The sequence below is a fragment of the Macaca nemestrina genome, chromosome 7 (genome assembly GCF_043159975.1).
Source record: "Macaca nemestrina isolate mMacNem1 chromosome 7, mMacNem.hap1, whole genome shotgun sequence".
Taxonomy (NCBI): Eukaryota; Metazoa; Chordata; class Mammalia; order Primates; family Cercopithecidae; genus Macaca; species Macaca nemestrina.
In genome coordinates, this window is record NC_092131.1 from 5,652,512 (window position 1) to 5,671,459 (window position 18,948).

General features: G+C 48.3%; 1 protein-coding gene across 1 annotated transcript; it reads left to right on the forward strand.

The window, feature by feature from the left end:
• The first annotated feature begins 6,556 nt into the window (after positions 1 to 6,556).
• On the forward strand, positions 6,557 to 12,905 carry LOC105467389 (heat shock protein 90 alpha family class A member 1). Its single transcript, XM_011716977.3, has 11 exons — positions 6,557 to 6,696; positions 7,295 to 7,456; positions 7,546 to 7,912; positions 8,230 to 8,363; positions 8,658 to 8,978; positions 9,094 to 9,259; positions 9,685 to 9,875; positions 9,978 to 10,125; positions 10,365 to 10,633; positions 11,204 to 11,537; positions 12,126 to 12,905. The coding sequence occupies exons 2-11, from the start codon at positions 7,295 to 7,297 to the stop codon at positions 12,233 to 12,235; spliced, it is 2,202 nt and encodes a 733-aa protein (XP_011715279.1). The 5' UTR covers positions 6,557 to 6,696; the 3' UTR covers positions 12,236 to 12,905.
• Positions 12,906 to 18,948: the final 6,043 nt, after the last annotated feature.

Consider the following 18,948-nt stretch of genomic DNA (forward strand, 5'->3'; position numbering starts at 1 on the left):
CTACAGGCAACCAGTGATCTGCTTTTTGTCACTAGAGATTAGTTTGCATTTTCTAAAATTTTATGTAAATGACTGACTGGCATCTTTCTCTCGGCATAATTATTTTTCAAAAAGAACATTTAACCAAGGTAGACCATATTCTGGACCATTAAACAAGGCTCAATAAATTTAAAAGGATTTGAATCATGCAAAGTATGTTCTCTGACCACAATGGAATTAAATGTTAGAAATCAATAATAGCATGGTGGTGGCTGGGCGCGGTGGCTCAAGCCTGTAATCCCAGCACTTTGGGAGGCCGAGACGGGCGGATCATGAGGTCAGGAGATCGAGACCATCCTGGCTGACACGGTGAAACCCCGTCTCTACTAAAAAATACAAAAAACTAGCCGGGCGAGGTGGCGGGCGCCTGTAGTCCCAGATACTCGGGAGGCTGAGGCAGGAGAATGGCGTGAACCCGGGATGTGGAGCTTGCAGTGAGCCGAGATCTGGCCACTGCACTCCAGCCTGGGCGGCAGAGCGAGACTCCGTCTCAAAAAAAAAAAAAAAAATAGCATGGTGGTTCACTCCTCTAATCCCGGTATTTTGCAAGGCCGAGGCGGGCAGATCACTTGAGGCCAGGAGTTTGAGACCAGCCTGGCGAACATGGTAAAAGCCCATCTCTACTAAAAATACAAATGGCCGGGCGCAGTGGCTCAAGCCTGTAATCCCAGCACTTTGGGAGGCCGAGACGGGCGGATCACTAGGTCAGGAGATTGAGACCATCCTGGCTAACACGGTGAAACCCCGTCTCTACTAAAAAATACAAAAAACTAGCCGGGCGAGGTGGCGGGCGCCTGTAGTCCCAGCTACTCAGGAGGCTGAGACAGGAGAATGGCCCGAACCCGGGAGGCGGAGCTTGCAGTGAGCTGAGATCCGGCCACTGCACTCCAGCCTGGGCAACAGAGCAAGACTCCGTCTCAAAAAAAAAAAAAAAAAAAAAAATACAAATAAGTTAGCCAGGTGTGGTGACGCACGCCTGTAATCCCAGCTACTTGGGAGACTGAGGCATGAGAATTGCTTGAACCCTGGAGGGGGAAGTTGCAGTGAGCCAAGAGCATGCCACTGCACTCCAGCCTGGGCGACAGAGTAGGACTGTCTCAAAAAAAAACAAAAAAATCAATAACAAAAAAATCTGAAAAACCTCCAACTATTTGAAAACTAACTAAAACATTTATAAATAACCCATGAGTCAAGAAATAAGAAAAGCACATTTTAAAAATATTTTGAACTGAATGAAAAGGAAAAAAACAATGTATCAAAATGTATGAGCCAAGGGCAGTTGTGGTGGCTCACACCTGTAATCCCAGCACTTTGGGAGGCCACAGTGGGAGGACTGCTTGAGTCCAGGAGTTCAAGACCAGCCTGGGTAATATGGCAAGACCTCATCTCTACAAAAACTAAATAAAATTTAGCTGGGTGTGGTGGCACATGCCTGTGGTCCCACTCCTCAGGAGGCTGAGGCAGAAGGATCACCTGAGCCCAGGAGGTTGAGGCTGTAGTGAACCATGTTTGTGCACTGTGCTCCAGCCTCAGCACAGTGAGACTGTGTCATTTTTTTTTTTTTTTTTTTTTTTTTTTTTGAGACAGTCTTGCTCTGTTGCCCCTGCTGGAGCGCAGTGGCGCAATCTCGGCTCACTGCAGCCTCTGCCTCCTGAGTTCAAGCAATTGTCCTGCCTCAACCTCCCGAGTAGCTGGGACTACAGGTGTGTGCTGCCACACCCAGCTAAATTTTTTTGTATTTTTCATAGAGATGGGGTTTCACCTTTTTGGCCAGGCAGGTCTCAAACTTCTGACCTCAAGTGATTGGCCTGCCTCAGCCTCCCAAAGTGCTGGGTTTACAGGTGTGGGCCACTGCACCCGGCTGAGACTGTGCATCAGGATAAAAAAAAAAAAATCACACCAGACCTGGGTGTAACTGCCCTGGAGGCCCTTGCTCTGGGTGACCCTGAGTAAATGACTTACCTCTCCTGAGCCTCAGGGTTCTCATTTGTACAGTGGGACCAAAGCCACCTACTTCAGAGTTGAGAGGATTAAGAAACCGCATGCAAAGTAGCTAGCCTGCTGCCTGGTAAGCATGTAAGGGGGCATAAATTGCTATGGGGCAGGCTATCACCTGAGCCATTTCCAAAACCAGAAGCAGCTCATTTAAGCTTCATAACCACTCCATGAAGAAGACATGTTTATGTCCATGCTACAGATACTGAAATGGATGCATAGAAAGGGTAAGTGACTTGCCCTGGGTCACACAGGCATTGGCTGAATTAAGATCTGAATCCAGGCCACCTGGATCCAGAATCCATGCTCCAGCTTTACTGAGGGACACTGAAAGGTTTCAAATGGAGAAGGAAAATGGTCAGATTGCCCTAACAGCAACATCACTGTGGGATAAGGTCAACAAATATTTAGGATGCTAAATCTGCAGGGCTTGGTGATCTATTAGAAATATGTTGTTGAGGCTAGGCGTGGTGGCTCACGCCTGTAATCCCAGCACTTTGGAAGGTCGAGACGGGCAGAAAACAAGGTCAGGAGATCGAGACCATCCTGGCTAACACGGTGAAACCCCCTCTCTACTAAAAATACAAAAATTAGCCGGGTGTGGTGGCGGGTGCCTGTAGCCCCAGCTACTAGGGAGGCTGAGGTAGGAGAATGGCGTGAACCCGGGAGGCGGAGCTTGCAGTGAGCTGAGATCCGGCCACTGCACTCCAGTCTGGGCGACAAAGCGAGACTCTGTCTCAACAACAAAAAAAAAAAAAAAAAAAAAGAGAGACTCCGTCTCAAAAAAAAAAAAAAGGAACATGTTGAATAAGGAAGAGGAGGAGACTGGACAGAAAAGGAGGTGAAGCAGGAGTGGAAGAACTTGAGGTTGGAGGGCTAGAGGAAGCAGAGGAGCACATGTGGTCTGTCCTCTGAAGGAGAGGGCACCACATTCTGAGAACCTCTCCATGACAGAACACCTGGCCTGGTGGGAGGTAGGTGGGGGTTCCTAAGAAAATGTGTGAGCAGAAGTTCCATTAGAAATTAATTAGAGGCCGGGCGCGGTGGCTCAAACCTGTAATCCCAGCACTTTCGGAGGCCGAGACGGGCGGAACACGAGGTCAGGAGATCGAGACCATCCTGGCGAACACGGTGAAACCCCGTCTCTACTAAAAAATACAAAAAACTAGCCAGGCGAGGTGGCGGGCGCCTGTAGTCCCAGCTACTCGGGAGGCTGAGGCAGGAGAATGGCGTGAACCCGGGAGGCGGAGCTTGCAGTGAGCGGAGATCCGGCCACTGCACTCCAGCCTGGGCGACAGAGCGAGACCCCGTCTCAAAAAAAAAAAAAGAAAAGAAAAGAAATTAATTAGAGAAGAACAGACGGAATGGTGTTCCATGCAGAGGGAACAGCATTTGCACAGCCTTGTGGGGGCGAGTCATGTGGAGAGTGCCAGACACAGAAATAGGAGCACAGTGGGAACTGGGGCTGTATGGGTAGGCAGCAGCGACCTGCAGGGCCTCACAGGCCTAAAGAGCTCTGTTCTCTTCCTAGAAGGATGGGAAGTCAGCTAGGATTTGCGGAGGGTGGGGAGGAGGGAATAGGGAGGGCCAGGTCTGTGTTCTCAAAGCTCACCCTGGCTACAGGTTGGAGACAGACCAGACCAAATGCAGGGAGCAGTCAGGTGATTATGGAGGCCTTCCAGGTGAGTTCCCGGTTGTGTGGAAGCGGGAGATGAAGGTGGAGGGAAGTGGCTGGGTTCAAGAGGTACTTAGGAAGCACAAGTGGCAGGACTCAGTGGCAGATCCCTTATGGGGAAGCTTGGGATTCTTTAAGGTGGTGGGATAGTCAGTCACCTGGCTAACGAACCCTCATAGAGGGCTGGAGAGGTGGGAGAAGCTCATGAGGCTCAGCGTCCAGGTCTGGAGCTGAGTCCTGGCCCAGCTCTTCCGTGAGTCATCTGCACACAAGTTCTATTAGTGAGAGTGCTGGACAAGATTTCCTGGGGACAAGGACCCACCTCCAGGAGCTCCGTGATGTGCCAGGGAGAGGGACATGAGTCTGAGAAGAGAGAAGGAACAGCCAGGGGCTGGCATATTGATGGTAGAAACCATGGCAGAGGTCTCAACTGGTGTGTAACTGTGGAATGGCACCGGGAGACAGGACAAAAATGTCCTGTTTATTTTTTATTTATTTATTTATTGAGACGGAGTCTCGCTCTGTCGCCCAGGCTGGAGTGCAATGGCCGGATCTCAGCTCACTGCAAGCTCCGCCTCCCGGGTTCACGCCATTCTCCTGCCTCAGCCTCCTGAGTAGCTGGGACTACAGGCGCCCACAACCGCGCCCGGCTAATTTTTTGTATTTTTAGTAGAGACGGGGTTTCACCGTGGTCTCGATCTCCTGACCTAGTGATCCGCCCGCCTCGGCCTCCCAAAGTGCTGGGATTACAGGCGTGAGCCACCGCGCCCGGCCGTATTTTTTTTTTTTTAGTAGAGACGGGGTTTCACCGTGTTAGCCAGGATGGTCTCGATCTCCTGACCTCGTGATCCACCCGTCTCGGCCTCCCAAAGTGCTGGGATTACAGGCTTGAGCCACCGCGCCCGGCCAATGTCCTGTTTATTAACCGAGGCGGGAGAGCTGGAAAGACAGGAAGTTGTGGAAGGAAGGAGGGACATTAAAGGTGGGGCCTGACGGGAAACAGTGGTTCCCAGTGATGCCCAGACCCAGGGAGGGGCTTTGGGGCAGGTTCACTGGAGAAACGGGGAAAAATGAAGGTCCCAAAAATAAAAGACAGACTGTCAGAGCTAGGGCCCGGGATGGCTCTTCTATAAGAAATCTCAAACCCCATTGGCAATGGCAGAAACTGCGGTAGGAAAAGTTCCTACAAGTGAGGAGAGTGGGGACAGTGGCTGGTGGTGACAGGAAGGAAACAGGCGGAGGAGGCACTCGCCAGGGAAGACCTTGCGCCCCTTCAGCGACCTGCTCACCGCCCCGCCTGCTTCCGGATTCCTCCCCGCCGGTCCCGGCTGCAGTGTAGGGAAGGCCTGGGCCGGGGGCGCCCCCCAAGGCTGCGGAACAGCTATCACGGGAGCCGGCACACACCCAGTAACCACCGCTGGGGCCCGCGCCACGTGGCTGCTAGTTTCCATCCACCCCGCTTTGTAATGCCGGGCAAGACGCTTTATGTTGATTTCACACACTCTTAAAGGGTCCCAGGCCGCAGTCTGAAAACCCCTGCTCCTGAGTAAGTTGGTTTCCCTAGAGACCAGGAAGCGGAGGTAGTTCCGTCGTTTGTTTACACGGTAAGGAGCTTCCAGATTATTCCCAGGACCTGGCTATGAGTTTAGGCAGGAGGAGGCCCAATCATGGGAGGCGCCAGAGAGGAGGAGGACATGGACCAGGCATGGGAGCCAAGTCTAAGGAACCCCAACACCTCCAAGGTTCTCATAGCTGGCCTTGACCAAAATATCTGAAAATTCTCATGTAGAAACTGGTTCTTCCAGCCTGAGCAACACGGTGAAACCCCAACTATACAAATAAACACAAAAACTAGCCGGGTGTGGTGTCCGCGCTTGTGGTCCTCCGCCCGCGCTCGTCCCAGTTACTCGGAAAGCTGAGGTGGGAGGATCACCTGAGCCCGGGAGGTCGAAGCTGCGGTGAGCCAAGATTGTGCCACAGCACCCCAGCCTGGGCGACAGAGGGACAGCCTGTCCAAAAACAAAAAAACACCAAACCTGTCTTTTAGGGAAGGTTAATCACCAAAATGTCAAGTGTTAGATAATTTGGAGACCTCAAATCGATCGGCAAAACGATGGGCTTTTAAAAAGCATGCCGGGTGTAGCTGGGTAAGCATGAATTTATTCACCAAGGGCCCGATTCCCAAGCTAAGGGACCCTGAAGTGTGAAGGACATGGCTTCCGGGGAACCCAAAGGTAGGGAGCGCTCCTGAGCCAGCAGTGGGTCTGGAGACTCCCCGAGCGCGCAGGCCGCGGGACGGCGCCCCCTGCGCGCAGCAGCTAGAAGCCAACAGCCCAAAGGCCCCCAGGGAGCAGAGCCCCGCGATCCCGGCGCCGCCTGCGGCTGGGTTTTTTGGCAGCGGGCGCGCCGTCCGTGAGGACGACGGCTCCGGTAGTCTCCCGGGCGTGCGAGACCCGGGGCGCTCCCCGTCCACGCACGGCCCTCCCTCCAGGCGCGCCTCCCGCCCCAGCCCCGCATTCTGCGCAGCCCGGGTGACCAAACTACACCTCACTTCAAAGGCCCCCACGCCCGGGCGTGCCCTCCGACCGCGCTCGGCAGGTGGGAGTGCAGGGAGGAGGGCGCGGGCGGCCCCAGAAGGCGCCCGGACCTTCCCGAGAATTCCAGGCCGCGCAGGCGCATTGAGGTCGGCGCGGGGGCGTGCGAGAGGCGCGGGGCGGTGATTGAGGGAAGGTTTCCCGGGCTGGGCCACGAGCAGGGCCTGCGCGCGCCAGCGGGAGGGGCGGGCCACGGCGAGGGCGCAGGCGCAGGCGCGCGGCCGCGGCGGCGGTTGGGGAGGGTTCTTCCGGAAGGTTCGGGAGGCTTCTGGAAAAAGCGCCGCGCGCTGGGCGGGCCCGTCGCTATATAAGGCAGGCGCGGGGGCGGCGCGTCAGTTGCTTCAGCGTCTTGGTGCTGCTGTGTCGTGGAAGGTTTGCAGCCTTTTAGCCAAGGTGTGAGGGGCGGTTGTGGGGGCCTGTGGAGGTGGATTGGGGAGTGGGGGCGGTTGGCGCGGAGCGGAGGCTGTGGGGGCCGAACGGGAGCCCTGAACCCGCCAGGGCCGCGCTCCCGGGCGGCCGCGCTGCCTATTCCGGAGGCCGTGGGCCCGCTGCTGTCTCCGCAGCCCGCCTCAGGAATGGGCTGGGCGGCTGCTCCCCGAGGTTCCGCGGCAGCCCCGGAGCTGGCGCCGCACGCGAGCAGAGCGGCCGTTTGGCTGGGGGCCCCCGGGCGGCCCAGCTGGGGGCGCAGGCGGAGGAGGCCGCCCTGGCGGAGCCGCGGCCCGCGCGGGAGGGCACACGGGGTGTCGGTTGGGGACCGCGGCGCGGGACTGGGCCGGGCCTGCAGTGGCCTCCCGGAAGCGCGCACACGCTCGTGGTAGTTACCGCGCTCCGAAATGAGGTCATCCTTTGTCAGCCGCCCTTCTATTTTCGGTTTACTTAAACTTCGCAAATCTGCAATCCGGTTTTAAAAATATTGGGAGGACGCGATGGAACCTCGTGTTGCCCCTGTAGACGCCCTGCAGGGTTTTAAACCGGCGCGGTGTCGTTCCAGATGCCTGAGGAAACGCAGACCCAGGACCAACCGATGGAGGAGGAGGAGGTTGAGACGTTCGCCTTTCAGGCAGAAATTGCCCAGTTGATGTCATTGATTATCAATACTTTTTATTCGAACAAAGAGATCTTTCTAAGAGAGCTAATTTCAAATTCATCAGATGTAAGTCGTTTATTAACCCAGAATAGGATTTTGGTTTCAATATGAACTTCTTGGGGGCTGTATGCTTAATTAATATTTTGTGTTAATAGGCATTGGACAAAATCCGCTATGAGAGCTTGACGGATCCCAGTAAATTAGACTCTGGGAAAGAGCTGCATATTAACCTGATACCAAATAAACAAGATCGAACCCTCACTATTGTGGATACTGGAATTGGGATGACCAAGGCTGACTTGATCAATAACCTTGGTACTATCGCCAAGTCTGGGACCAAAGCGTTCATGGAAGCTTTGCAGGCTGGTGCAGATATCTCCATGATTGGCCAGTTCGGTGTTGGTTTTTATTCTGCTTATTTGGTTGCTGAGAAAGTAACTGTGATCACCAAACATAACGATGATGAGCAGTACGCCTGGGAGTCCTCAGCAGGGGGATCATTTACAGTGAGGACAGACACAGGTAGGTACCTGAACACTCACTGGTTAAGTCAGTGGCGGAATGGTGGGGTGTTGCAACCCTTGGACCCCTGGGGATGCGGCGAAGTTCACAGAAAGTGTGTTTACCCAAGGATCAGGAACAAGCTAGAGCTCTGAATTAGTGTGTAATGGCATGACTTGATTACTTCTTTTGGGCAAGGCACTTAGATCTGCTGTGGGAGCCTTTGCATCTGTAGTAAGGGCAAACCTTGCTTCATAGACACGTTATAAGGGTTAAGCATGGCGTTGAGCACTAAATTGAATGTATTATTGAGTTAATTTTCCTTATTTCTCTTGCAGGTGAACCTATGGGTCGTGGAACAAAGGTTATCCTACACCTGAAAGAAGACCAAACTGAGTACTTGGAGGAACGAAGAATAAAGGAGATTGTGAAGAAACATTCTCAGTTTATTGGATATCCCATTACTCTTTTTGTAAGTTTCTACATAATTGCAGAGTGAATTACTGTCTGTAGGTGACTGGGGTGACTGTACTACATCCTTAGTTCCTAGGTCTGTTGAACTAGTCTGAAGCCTGGGGAACCTAAGCTCTACTAACTGTGAAGGTTCCTCGGGTTATTAAGTAGATATATCAAATATTGATGAGAAGCTGCCTGGCTGCTTCTCATCCTCGGTAATTTAGGCTTTGGTCTTAGGTTGAAAGTAGTGGGGCAGCGCTATGACTTAGTTCTAGAGTGCAGCAGTGATGCGATTTCATGTCTTTTGAAGGTGGAGAAGGAACGTGATAAAGAAGTCAGCGATGATGAGGCTGAAGAAAAAGAAGACAAAGAAGAAGAAAAAGAAAAAGAAGAGAAAGAGTCTGAAGACAAACCTGAAATTGAAGATGTTGGTTCTGATGAGGAAGAAGAAGAAAAGAAGGATGGTGACAAGAAGAAGAAAAAGAAGATTAAGGAGAAGTACATCGATCAAGAAGAACTCAACAAAACAAAGCCCATCTGGACCAGAAATCCCGACGATATTACTAATGAGGAGTACGGAGAATTCTACAAGAGCTTGACCAATGACTGGGAAGATCACTTGGCAGTGAAGGTGAGTGAGGGACTGATGGATGCTTCAAGCTTGTCTTTAGATTATCATCCCACCACCCCAAATATCTGCTATAATGCATTGTTCATTGATACTTAGTGTGTTTGTTCTATTACAGCATTTTTCAGTTGAAGGGCAGTTGGAATTCAGAGCCCTTCTATTTGTCCCACGACGTGCTCCTTTTGACCTGTTTGAAAACAGAAAGAAAAAGAACAACATCAAATTGTATGTACGCAGAGTTTTCATCATGGATAACTGTGAGGAGCTAATCCCTGAATATCTGAGTAAGTATAGATAGGAAAAATAATCACTGTCACTGATTAAAGAAATACTTCTGGCTGGGCATGGTGGCTCACACCTGTAATCCTAGCAGTTTGGGAACCCGGGGTGTGCGGATCACTTGAGGTCAGGAGTTCAAGACAAGCCTGGCCAACATGGTGAAACTCCATCTCTCCTAAAATTAGAAAAATTAGCCCGATGTGGTGGCAGGCTGAGGCATGAAAATAGCTTGAAAACCCCCCTGGGAGGCAGAGGTTGCTGTGAGCGGAGATTGCACCACTGCCTTCCAGCCTGGGCAACAGAGTGAGACACTGTCTCAAAAATAATCTCTTATCATCTCCAGGTTCTTGTCTTTGCTTTTGGGGGTTTACATAGTACCAGTTTTGTCCTTGGAATGACTCAGTGCATTTGATTTTTATATTTTTTTCAGACTTCATTAGAGGGGTGGTAGACTCAGAGGATCTTCCTCTAAATATATCCCGTGAGATGTTGCAGCAAAGCAAAATTTTGAAAGTTATCAGGAAGAATTTGGTCAAAAAATGCTTAGAACTTTTTACTGAACTGGCGGAAGATAAAGAGAACTACAAGAAGTTCTATGAGCAGTTCTCTAAAAACATAAAGGTTGGTGTAAATATTTGACCATTGGTAGTTTTCCAGCTGGCCTCTTTTTAGATTTCTTTTTGAATTCAGAGTGTCTTTAGTAAAGAACATACTTTGTTTTAGCTTGGAATACATGAAGACTCACAAAATCGGAAGAAGCTTTCAGAGCTGTTAAGGTACTACACATCTGCCTCTGGCGATGAGATGGTTTCTCTCAAGGATTACTGCACCAGAATGAAGGAAAACCAGAAACATATCTATTATATCACAGGTAGGGGGACGCTATGTTACAGTCATATACGTCATTCTTACAACCTTGTAGGCTCTGTGGGTGTGTTTTCTACTCAGGTAGCACTGTTATAACTGGCGTTGATCTAGGCAAGATAATTAACATGAACTAGGTCATTATTTGTCTTAGGTTCTGCCTAGGTATCTGGCTAGCAAAAGTTAGAAGTAGATGAAGCCATTCTTACTGTTAAAAGGTCTAAAAGTAACTTTGTAATACCTCAGGTGAGACCAAGGACCAGGTAGCTAACTCAGCCTTTGTGGAACGTCTTCGGAAACATGGCTTAGAAGTGATCTATATGATCGAGCCCATTGATGAGTACTGTGTCCAACAGCTAAAAGAATTTGAGGGGAAGACATTAGTGTCAGTCACCAAAGAGGGCTTGGAACTTCCAGAGGATGAAGAAGAGAAAAAGAAACAGGAAGAGAAAAAAACAAAGTTTGAGAACCTCTGCAAAATCATGAAAGACATACTGGAGAAAAAAGTTGAAAAGGTATGTGAATACAGCATTTCCTGATCATTGATACCTCTAAGGTGCTTTCAAGCTTAGTCATACATGACCCATTTTTCCTTGGTTTCAACTTAAAATAGAAAACTATGTCGTGTATGGTTGGGCGTGGTGGCTCACGCCTGTAATCCCAGCACTTTGGGAGGCTGAGGCAGTGGATCACAAGGTCAGGAGATGGAGACCATCCTGGCTAACACGGTGAAACCCCGTCTCTACTAAAAATACAAAAAAATTAACCAGGCGTGGTGGCGGGCGTCTGGAGGCTGAGGCAGGAGAATCTCCTGAACCCGAAAGGCAGAGGTTGCAGTAAGCCAAGATTGCACCACTGCACCTCCAGCCTGGGTGACCAAGCGAGACTATCTCGGGGAAAAAAAAAAGGTTGTGTACGTAAAACTAAATTAATTATAATCTGTGCTCTTTGGCTACCTAATGCAACTTTTAAGTTCTATTGAATAGTATTTCGGATCTATTGTTTGGGTTCTTCAGATTTCATTTGACAATGAAAGTTTAGGGTTTAATCTTTCTAGGCTCCTAGTCATCACTTCTTGATTACAGGTGGTTGTGTCAAACCGATTGGTGACGTCTCCATGCTGTATTGTCACAAGCACATATGGCTGGACAGCAAACATGGAGAGAATCATGAAAGCTCAAGCCCTAAGAGACAACTCAACAATGGGTTACATGGCAGCAAAGAAACACCTGGAGATAAACCCTGACCATTCCATTATTGAGACCTTAAGGCAAAAGGCAGAGGCTGATAAGAACGACAAGTCTGTGAAGGATCTGGTCATCTTGCTTTACGAAACTGCACTCCTGTCTTCTGGCTTCAGTCTGGAAGATCCCCAGACACACGCCAACAGGATCTACAGGATGATCAAACTTGGTCTGGGTAAGCCTAATACTATGTAATGTTAAAAAGGAAAGAAATAGGCCGGGTGCAGTGGCTCAGGCCTGTAATCCCAGCACTTTGGGAGGCCGAGACGGGTGGATCACGAGGTCAGGAGATCGAGACCATCCTGGCTAACACGGTGAAACCCCGTCTCTACTAAAAAATAAAAAAAACTAGCCGGGCGATGTGGCGGACACCTGTAGTCCCAGCTACTCGGGAGGCTGAGGCAGGAGAATGGCGTGAACCCGAGAGGCGGAGCTTGCAGTGAGCTGAGATCCGGCCACTGCACTCCAGCCTGGGCGACAGAGCGAGACTCTGTCTCAAAAAAAAAAAAAAAAAGAAAGAAATACACATGACAGTGAAGAAAGTGGTAAACTTTCAGTTATCCAAACTTGGAGCACCTTGTCCTGCTTGGAGGCATTCAAGAATATTTTTTTTAGGGATAAGGTCTTATAAGAGCTAAGAAATGAAATTGAGATTTATATGCCCTGTAAATACTGTCTTGAAAGCAGGTATAAATCAGGAGTATTACACTAATAGCTGGCTTTAAGAAATCTTTCTAATACGAGGATTTTATTTTGGAAACAGGTATTGATGAAGATGATCCTACTGCTGATGATACCAGTGCAGCTGTAACTGAAGAAATGCCGCCCCTCGAAGGAGATGACGACACATCACGCATGGAAGAAGTAGACTAACCTCCGGCTGAGGGATGACTTACCTGTTCAATACTCTACAATTCTTCTGATAATATATTTTCCAGGATGTTTTTCTTTATTTTTGTTAATATTAAAAAGTCTGTATGGCATGACAACAACTACTTTAAGGGGAAGATAAGATTTCTGTCTATTTCTAACTGATGCTGTGGTACCTTAGGCACTAAAGCAGAGCTAGTAATGCTTTTTTAGTTTCACATTGGTTTATTTTAACAGACTGGGGTAACGTGTGTTGTAAGATGTATGTAACATGATGTTAACTTTGTGGTCTACAGTGTTTAGCTATCAAGCCGGATTTCTAAGTAGACCAAATCTTGTTATTGAAGTGTTCTTGAGCTATATATATCTGGATGTTTAGAAAAGTATTTGTTACATCTTGTAGGATCTACTTTTTGAACTTTTCATCCCCTGTAGTTGCCCATTTTGCATGTACTAGTCCTCTAGAAATAGGTTAAACTGAAGCAACTTGATAGAAGGAACTCTCCACAGGGCTTGTTTTCCAAAGAAAAGTATTGTTTGGAGGAGCAAAGTTATAAGCCTTCCTAAGCATATCATAAAGCTGTTGAAAAATAACTCAAGTCTTGTGGATGGAAATGTAGTGCTGGAGTCACATTCTGCTTAAAGTTGTAACAAATACAGATGAGTTAAAAGATGTTGTGTGACAGTGTGTCTTATTTAGGGGGAAAGGGGAATATCTGGATGACATTGGTGCCAAAATGTAAAACATGAGGTGCTAGCAGTACACGGTTAAACACTGGCCGCTCCAAGGGTTGACGTGATCTTCCCAGCATATACTCCGCAGGTGTGGGGTGGAGCACATGAAGTAGGCACAGAAAATAGCAATGCAGACGTGTATCCCCTGTCTCCGTGAGTTAACACGTGTTCTCCCCTTAGCGTCCACATTGTTTTGATGTTATTCATGGAATACCTTCTGTTCTAAATACAGTCACTTAATTTCTTGGCCTTACAGTGTCTCAAAGTTGTTTACCAAATCTACTTAAAGCTATCCTGTTTGAAATCTCTCCTTACTAATTTTCTGGTTTTTCATTGAGCCAGCTGACACCTGTAAGCAGCAGGTAACAAGCTGGTGGGAAAAAGATGGGCTGGCACAAGTCAAAGGAAAAAGTGCCAGGAGCAGTGGCTCACGCCTGTGATCCAGCACTTGCGGGTAGATCACCTGAGGTGAGGAGAGCAGCCAGCCTGATCAACATGGAGAAATCTCATCTCTACTAAAAATGCAAAATTAGCCGGGTGTGGTGTTGGGCCCCTGTAATCCTAGCTACTAGGGAACCTGAGGCAGGAGAATCACTTGAACCCGGGAGGTGAAGGTTGCGGCGGGCTAGGATTGTGCCATTGCACTCCAGCCTGGGCAGCAGGAGCGAAACTCCATCTCAAAAAAAAAGACGGAAAATATCAGCTCAATAGGTAAGATTCCCTCTGGGGACTGGGGGTGGTAATGGCTAAATGAAAGTCTTCACTTCTGAAATTTGGTGGTTCTAGAAAGAAAATTTGGTTAGATAGCATATAGGATTTGTATTCTGAGCCTAATGCAATATATAAAAATGATAGGAAATGCCTGGGACTTGGATATGTGACAGTGACTAAGGGGACAGTACACAGGCAGGGAGAGGCCTTTGTCTCAGTCCCTCGTGCTAAGCAGGTATTGAATGCTTGGTAAATGGCAATCACATTTAATCCTTTAAATCTCTGAGAAGTTCTTAGTTCCCTTAGACAATATATAAGAGGAATATGTAAATTGAGGTCTTAGTAGTGGCTGAATTTAAATTTAACTCCAAAGCCCCATTTTGTTCTAAGTTTTGTTGCATACTGAAAGGTGTTAGCAGCTAGAAGAAAGGTTTATGGTGTTGAACTAGAAAGTAAATGGCAAAAAGGGCAAAAAGTCAATTTTGTTTTATCCCAGGTCTAGCAAGATAATATTAAATCTTAAGATTTCTTTCAATTTTAAAACATAAGGCACTTGAGGGGATCAGTCAATGTAGGACCTCCATAAATGATTTCCCAAATGAACTCACCCTCCTGGAGTTACTGGAAAAGCGTTTATGGCAAATAGATGGGTACTTACCTGCGCATCTGGACCTATCTCCCAGCAACCCCTGTGCTGGAGACTGCACCACCAAGAAGATGGATCCCCAGCCCAGTGAGTGAGAAGATGAGCTAGATGACACATGAATGTCGTGCTGAAAATGCCCTTGTACTGCTCCAGGACCACAATTCTTACTCTATCGCTTCAAAATTCACTGTTGATTCAAACCTTCCATAATCAAGTTCCATCCTGCCAAGGAGAGTAGTGAATGCAGAAAAGACATGCAAACTGGACAAGAGAAAGACTTCATAGATGACATGGTTGTCTAGGTAGGAAACTCATAAGAAATCTACCAAAATGATACTAGAAGTGATTTTAGCATAGGATAGGAGATCAATATATAAAAATCTGTTGAGCCAGGCATGGTGATTCACGCCTGTAATCCTAACACTTTGGGAGGCCAAGGTAGGATTGCTTGAGCCCAGGAGTTCAAGACTGCCTAGGCAACAAAGCGAGACCCTGTTCCTCTGAAGAAATTAAACTAAGGCCAGGTATGGTGTTTCATGCCTGTAATCCCAGCACTTTGGGAGGCCGAGGTGGGTGGATCACCTAAGGGTCAGGAGTTCCAGACCAGCCTGGCCAACATAGCAAAACCCCATCTCTACTAAAAATATAAAAATTAGCCAGGCGTGGCCGGGCGCGGTGGCTCAAGCCTGTAATCCCAGCACTTTGGGAGGCCGAGACGGGTGGATCACGAGGTCAGGAGATCGAGACCATCCTGGCTAACACGGTGAAACCCCGTCTCTACTAAAAAATAAAAAACTAGCCGGGCGATGTGGCGGACGCCTGTAGTCCCAGCTACTCGGGAGGCTGAGGCAGGAGAATGGCGTGAACCCGGGAGGCGGAGCTTGCAGTGAGCTGAGATCCGGCCACTGCACTCCAGCCTGGGCGACAGAGCAAGACTCCGTCTCAAAAAAAAAAAAAAAAATTAGCCAGGCGTGATGGCAGGCACCTGTAATCTCAGCTACTCGGGAGGCTGAGGCAGGAGAATAACTTGAACCCGGGAGGCGGAGGTTGCAGCGAGCTGATTGTGCCACTGCACTCCAGACTGGGCAACAGAAGGAGACACTGTCTCAAAAAAAAAAAAAAAAAAAAAAAAAAGCCAGGCATGGTGGCACATGCCTGTAGGCCAGCTACCTGGGAGGCTGAGGTGGGAGGTTGCATGAGCTCAGGTGTTCAAGGCTGCGGTGAGCCATAATCATTCCACTGCACCCCAACTTGGGACACAGAGCAAGACTCTGTCTATAAAAATAAAAAAAAGAATGAAAGAAAGAAAAGCAGTAGTTGCCTGGGGCCAGGAGTCAGAGTGGGGAGTGACTGCAGAGAGGCAAGAAGGAGCTTTTGAGGGCAATGGAAGTGTTGGAAAATGATCAGGTGGTACCAGCTGTGTGTGCGTGTGTGTGTGCGTGTGTGTGCGTGTGTGTGTGTGTGTGTGTGTGTGTTTTCTTTTTTTTTTTTTTTTTTTGAGACGAAGTCTCACTCCGTTGCAGACTGGAGTGCAGTGGCGTGATCTTGGCTCACTGAAACCTCTGCCTCCTGGGTTCAAGCAATTCTGCCTCAGCCTCCTGAGTAGCTGGGATTACAGGCCCTCACCACCATGCCCGGCTAATTTTTTGTTTTTGTTTTCCAACAAGTCTCACTTTGTTGCCCAGGCTGGAGTGCAATGGCGCAATCTTGGCTCACTGCAAACTCACCTGGTGGGCCCATATTCCAGCTTTCATTTTATTTATTACATTTTATTTGGTGGGTTTTTTTTTTTTGTTTTTTTTTTTGTTTGTTTGTTTTTGTTTTTGAGGCAGAGTCTGGCTCTGTCTCCCAGGCTGGAGTGCAGTGGCAGAATCTCGGCTCACTGCAAGCTCCGCCTCCTGGGTTCACACCATTCTCCTGTCCCAGCCTCCCAAGTAGCTGGGACTACAGGCGCCTGCCAACACGCCCGGCTAATTTTTTTGTATTTTTAGTAGAGATGGGGTTTCACCATGTTAGCTAGGATGGTCTCAATCTCCTGACCTCGTGATTCGCCCGTCTTGTCCTCCCAAAGTGCTGGGATTACAGGCGAGCCACCGCTCCCGGCCTGTTTTTTTTTTTTTTTTTTTTTTTGAGACAGAGTCTTGCTCTGTTGCCTAGACTGGAGTGCAGTGGCACAATCTTGGCTCACTGCAACCTCTGCCTCCCAGATTCAAGCAGTCCTCCCGCCTCAGCCTCCCAAGAAGCTGGGATTACAAGTATGTGTCACCACGCCCAGCTAATTTTTGTATTTTTAGTAGAGACAGGGTTTCACCATGTTGGCCATGCTGGTCTTGAACTCCTGATATCAAGGGATCCGCCTACCTCCACCTCCAAAAGTGCGGGGATTACAGGCATGAGCCACCACACCTGCCTTATTTTATTTTATTTTATTTTATTTTATTTTATTTTATTTTATTTTATTTTATTTTATTTTATTTTATATTTTATTATTTGAGACAGGGTCTGGCTCTGTTGCCCGGGCTGGAGTGCAGTGGTACAAGCTCAGCTCACTGCAGCCTTGACCTTCCAGGATCAAGCGATCCTCCCAAATCAGCCTCCCAAGCAGCTGAGACTACAGGCGGGTGCCACCATGCCTGGCTAACTGCTAATTTTTGTATTTTTTATAGAGACGGGGGCGGGGGGGTCTCACCATATCGCCCAGGCTGGTCTTGAACGCCTGCCTCAGCCTCCCAAAGCTCTGGGATTACAGGTGTGAGGCATCGCACCCGGCCCTTCTTTATTTTATAGATAAGGAAAACAAGCTCTGGAAGTGGAGGCCGCACAGGGCTCTCCGGGTTAAAGGGAGGCCAGGGCCATGGTGCAAGCACCAGGCTTCTACTCCTGCACCCTGGCACGTCCCAAATGGCCAAGGGCTAGGCAGGGTCTGGGAAGTGGAATGGACGTCCTAGGCTCAGCTCTGCTTCCAGGGAAGGGGTTCAGGAGGAGCAGATAGGCCCAGTCTTGAGTTTAAGGCCACCAACGTGTGTGTGTTTTGCTTAGGTTTGTATCCCAAATACTCATAACAGTGTCTGGCACATGGCAGGCACACAAATCTTTGCCAACAAATAACAAATTAACCTAAGCACTTCATGGTTTATACTTTCACTTACAGTTTCTAATTTTTTTTATTTTTATTTTTTTGAGACTGAGCCTCGTTCTGTCACCCAGGCTGGAGAGTGCAGTGGCATCATCTTGGCTCACCACAACCTCCACCCTTCCAGGTTCAAACAATTCTTGTGCCTCAGCCTCCTGAGTAGCTAGGACCACAGGCACACATCACCACACCTGGCTAATTTTCTCGCTTTTATAAGCTATTTATTTTGGAGATTTCCAGAACATGCAAAATAGAAGAAGATAGATAATAACAAATGTTGGCAAGAATGTGGAAAATTGGAACTCTCACAGGTACACTGCTGGTAGGAATGTAAAATGATACTGTTCTGGAAAACAGTCTGGCTGTTCTTCAAAATGTTAAACACAGCATTGCCATACGATCCAGCGATTCCACTCCTGGGGATTTACTCAAGATGAATGGATAAACAAAATGTGATCTATGCATATAATGGAATATTATATGCATTAAAAAGCCTTAAAAAGGAAGAAAATTCTGACACATGCTACAACATGGATGAACCTTAAAGACATTGTACTAAGTGAAATAAGCCAGTCACAGAAGGACACACACTGTATGATTCCACTTACCTCAGGTACCTCGAGTAGGCAAATTCAGAGAGATTCAGGAAATAGAATGCTGGTTGCCAGAAGCTTGGGGAGGAGGGAAGGGAGAAGATTCAGGAAATAGAATGCTGGTTGCCAGAAGCTTGGGGAGGAGGGAAGGGAGAGTTGGCATTTAATGGGAACAGTTTTCATTTGGGAAGATGAAAAAGTTCTGAAGATGGATGGTGATGATGGTTGTACAACAATGTGAATATCTCCACCACTGAACTGCAGACTTAAAAATTGTTAAAATGATAAACTTCATGTTATGTATATTTTATGTATGTATGTATGTATTTATTTATTTTTGGAGAGTCTCACTCTGTCACCCAGGCTAGAGTGCAGTGGCGCGACTTTGGCTCACTGCAACCTCCACCTCCAGGGTTCAAGTTATTCTCCTGCCTCAGCCTCCCGAGTAGCTCGGATTACAAGCACTGCCACCACGCCTGGCTAATTTTTTGTATTTTTAGTAGAGATGGGATTTCTCCATGTTGCCCAGGCTGGTCTCGAACTCCTGACCAGCTGAGGTCAGAAGGCTGAGGCAGGAGAATAGCTTGAACCTGGGAGGCAGAGGTTGCAGTGAACTGAGATCGTGCCATTGCGTTCCAGCGTGGGCAACAAGAGCGAAACTGTCTCAAAAACAAACACACACACACACACCCAAAAAAAAAAAAAAAAACAAAACAGAGAAATTATTCCAGGCAGAGGAGCTCTGGCGTGTGAGGTCTTAGAAAGAGACGTCTGTCAGGTTTTTTTTTCTTTTTCTTTTTTCTGTTTTTTGAGACAGAGTCTTGCTCTGTGCCCAGGCTAGAGTGCAGTGGTATAATATCGGCTCACTGCAACCTCTGCCTCTCGGGTTCAAGTGATT

Excerpts from the sequence above, each read along its gene's own strand:
- LOC105467389 (XM_011716977.3), top strand. The coding sequence starts at position 7,295 with ATGCCTGAGGAAACGCAGACCCAGGACCAACCGATGGAGGAGGAGGAG. Across the intron at positions 10,126-10,364 it reads ACATATCTATTATATCACAG|GTGAGACCAAGGACCAGGTA; the intron begins GTAGGGGGACGC and ends GTAATACCTCAG. Across the intron at positions 11,538-12,125 it reads GATGATCAAACTTGGTCTGG|GTATTGATGAAGATGATCCT; the intron begins GTAAGCCTAATA and ends TTTTGGAAACAG.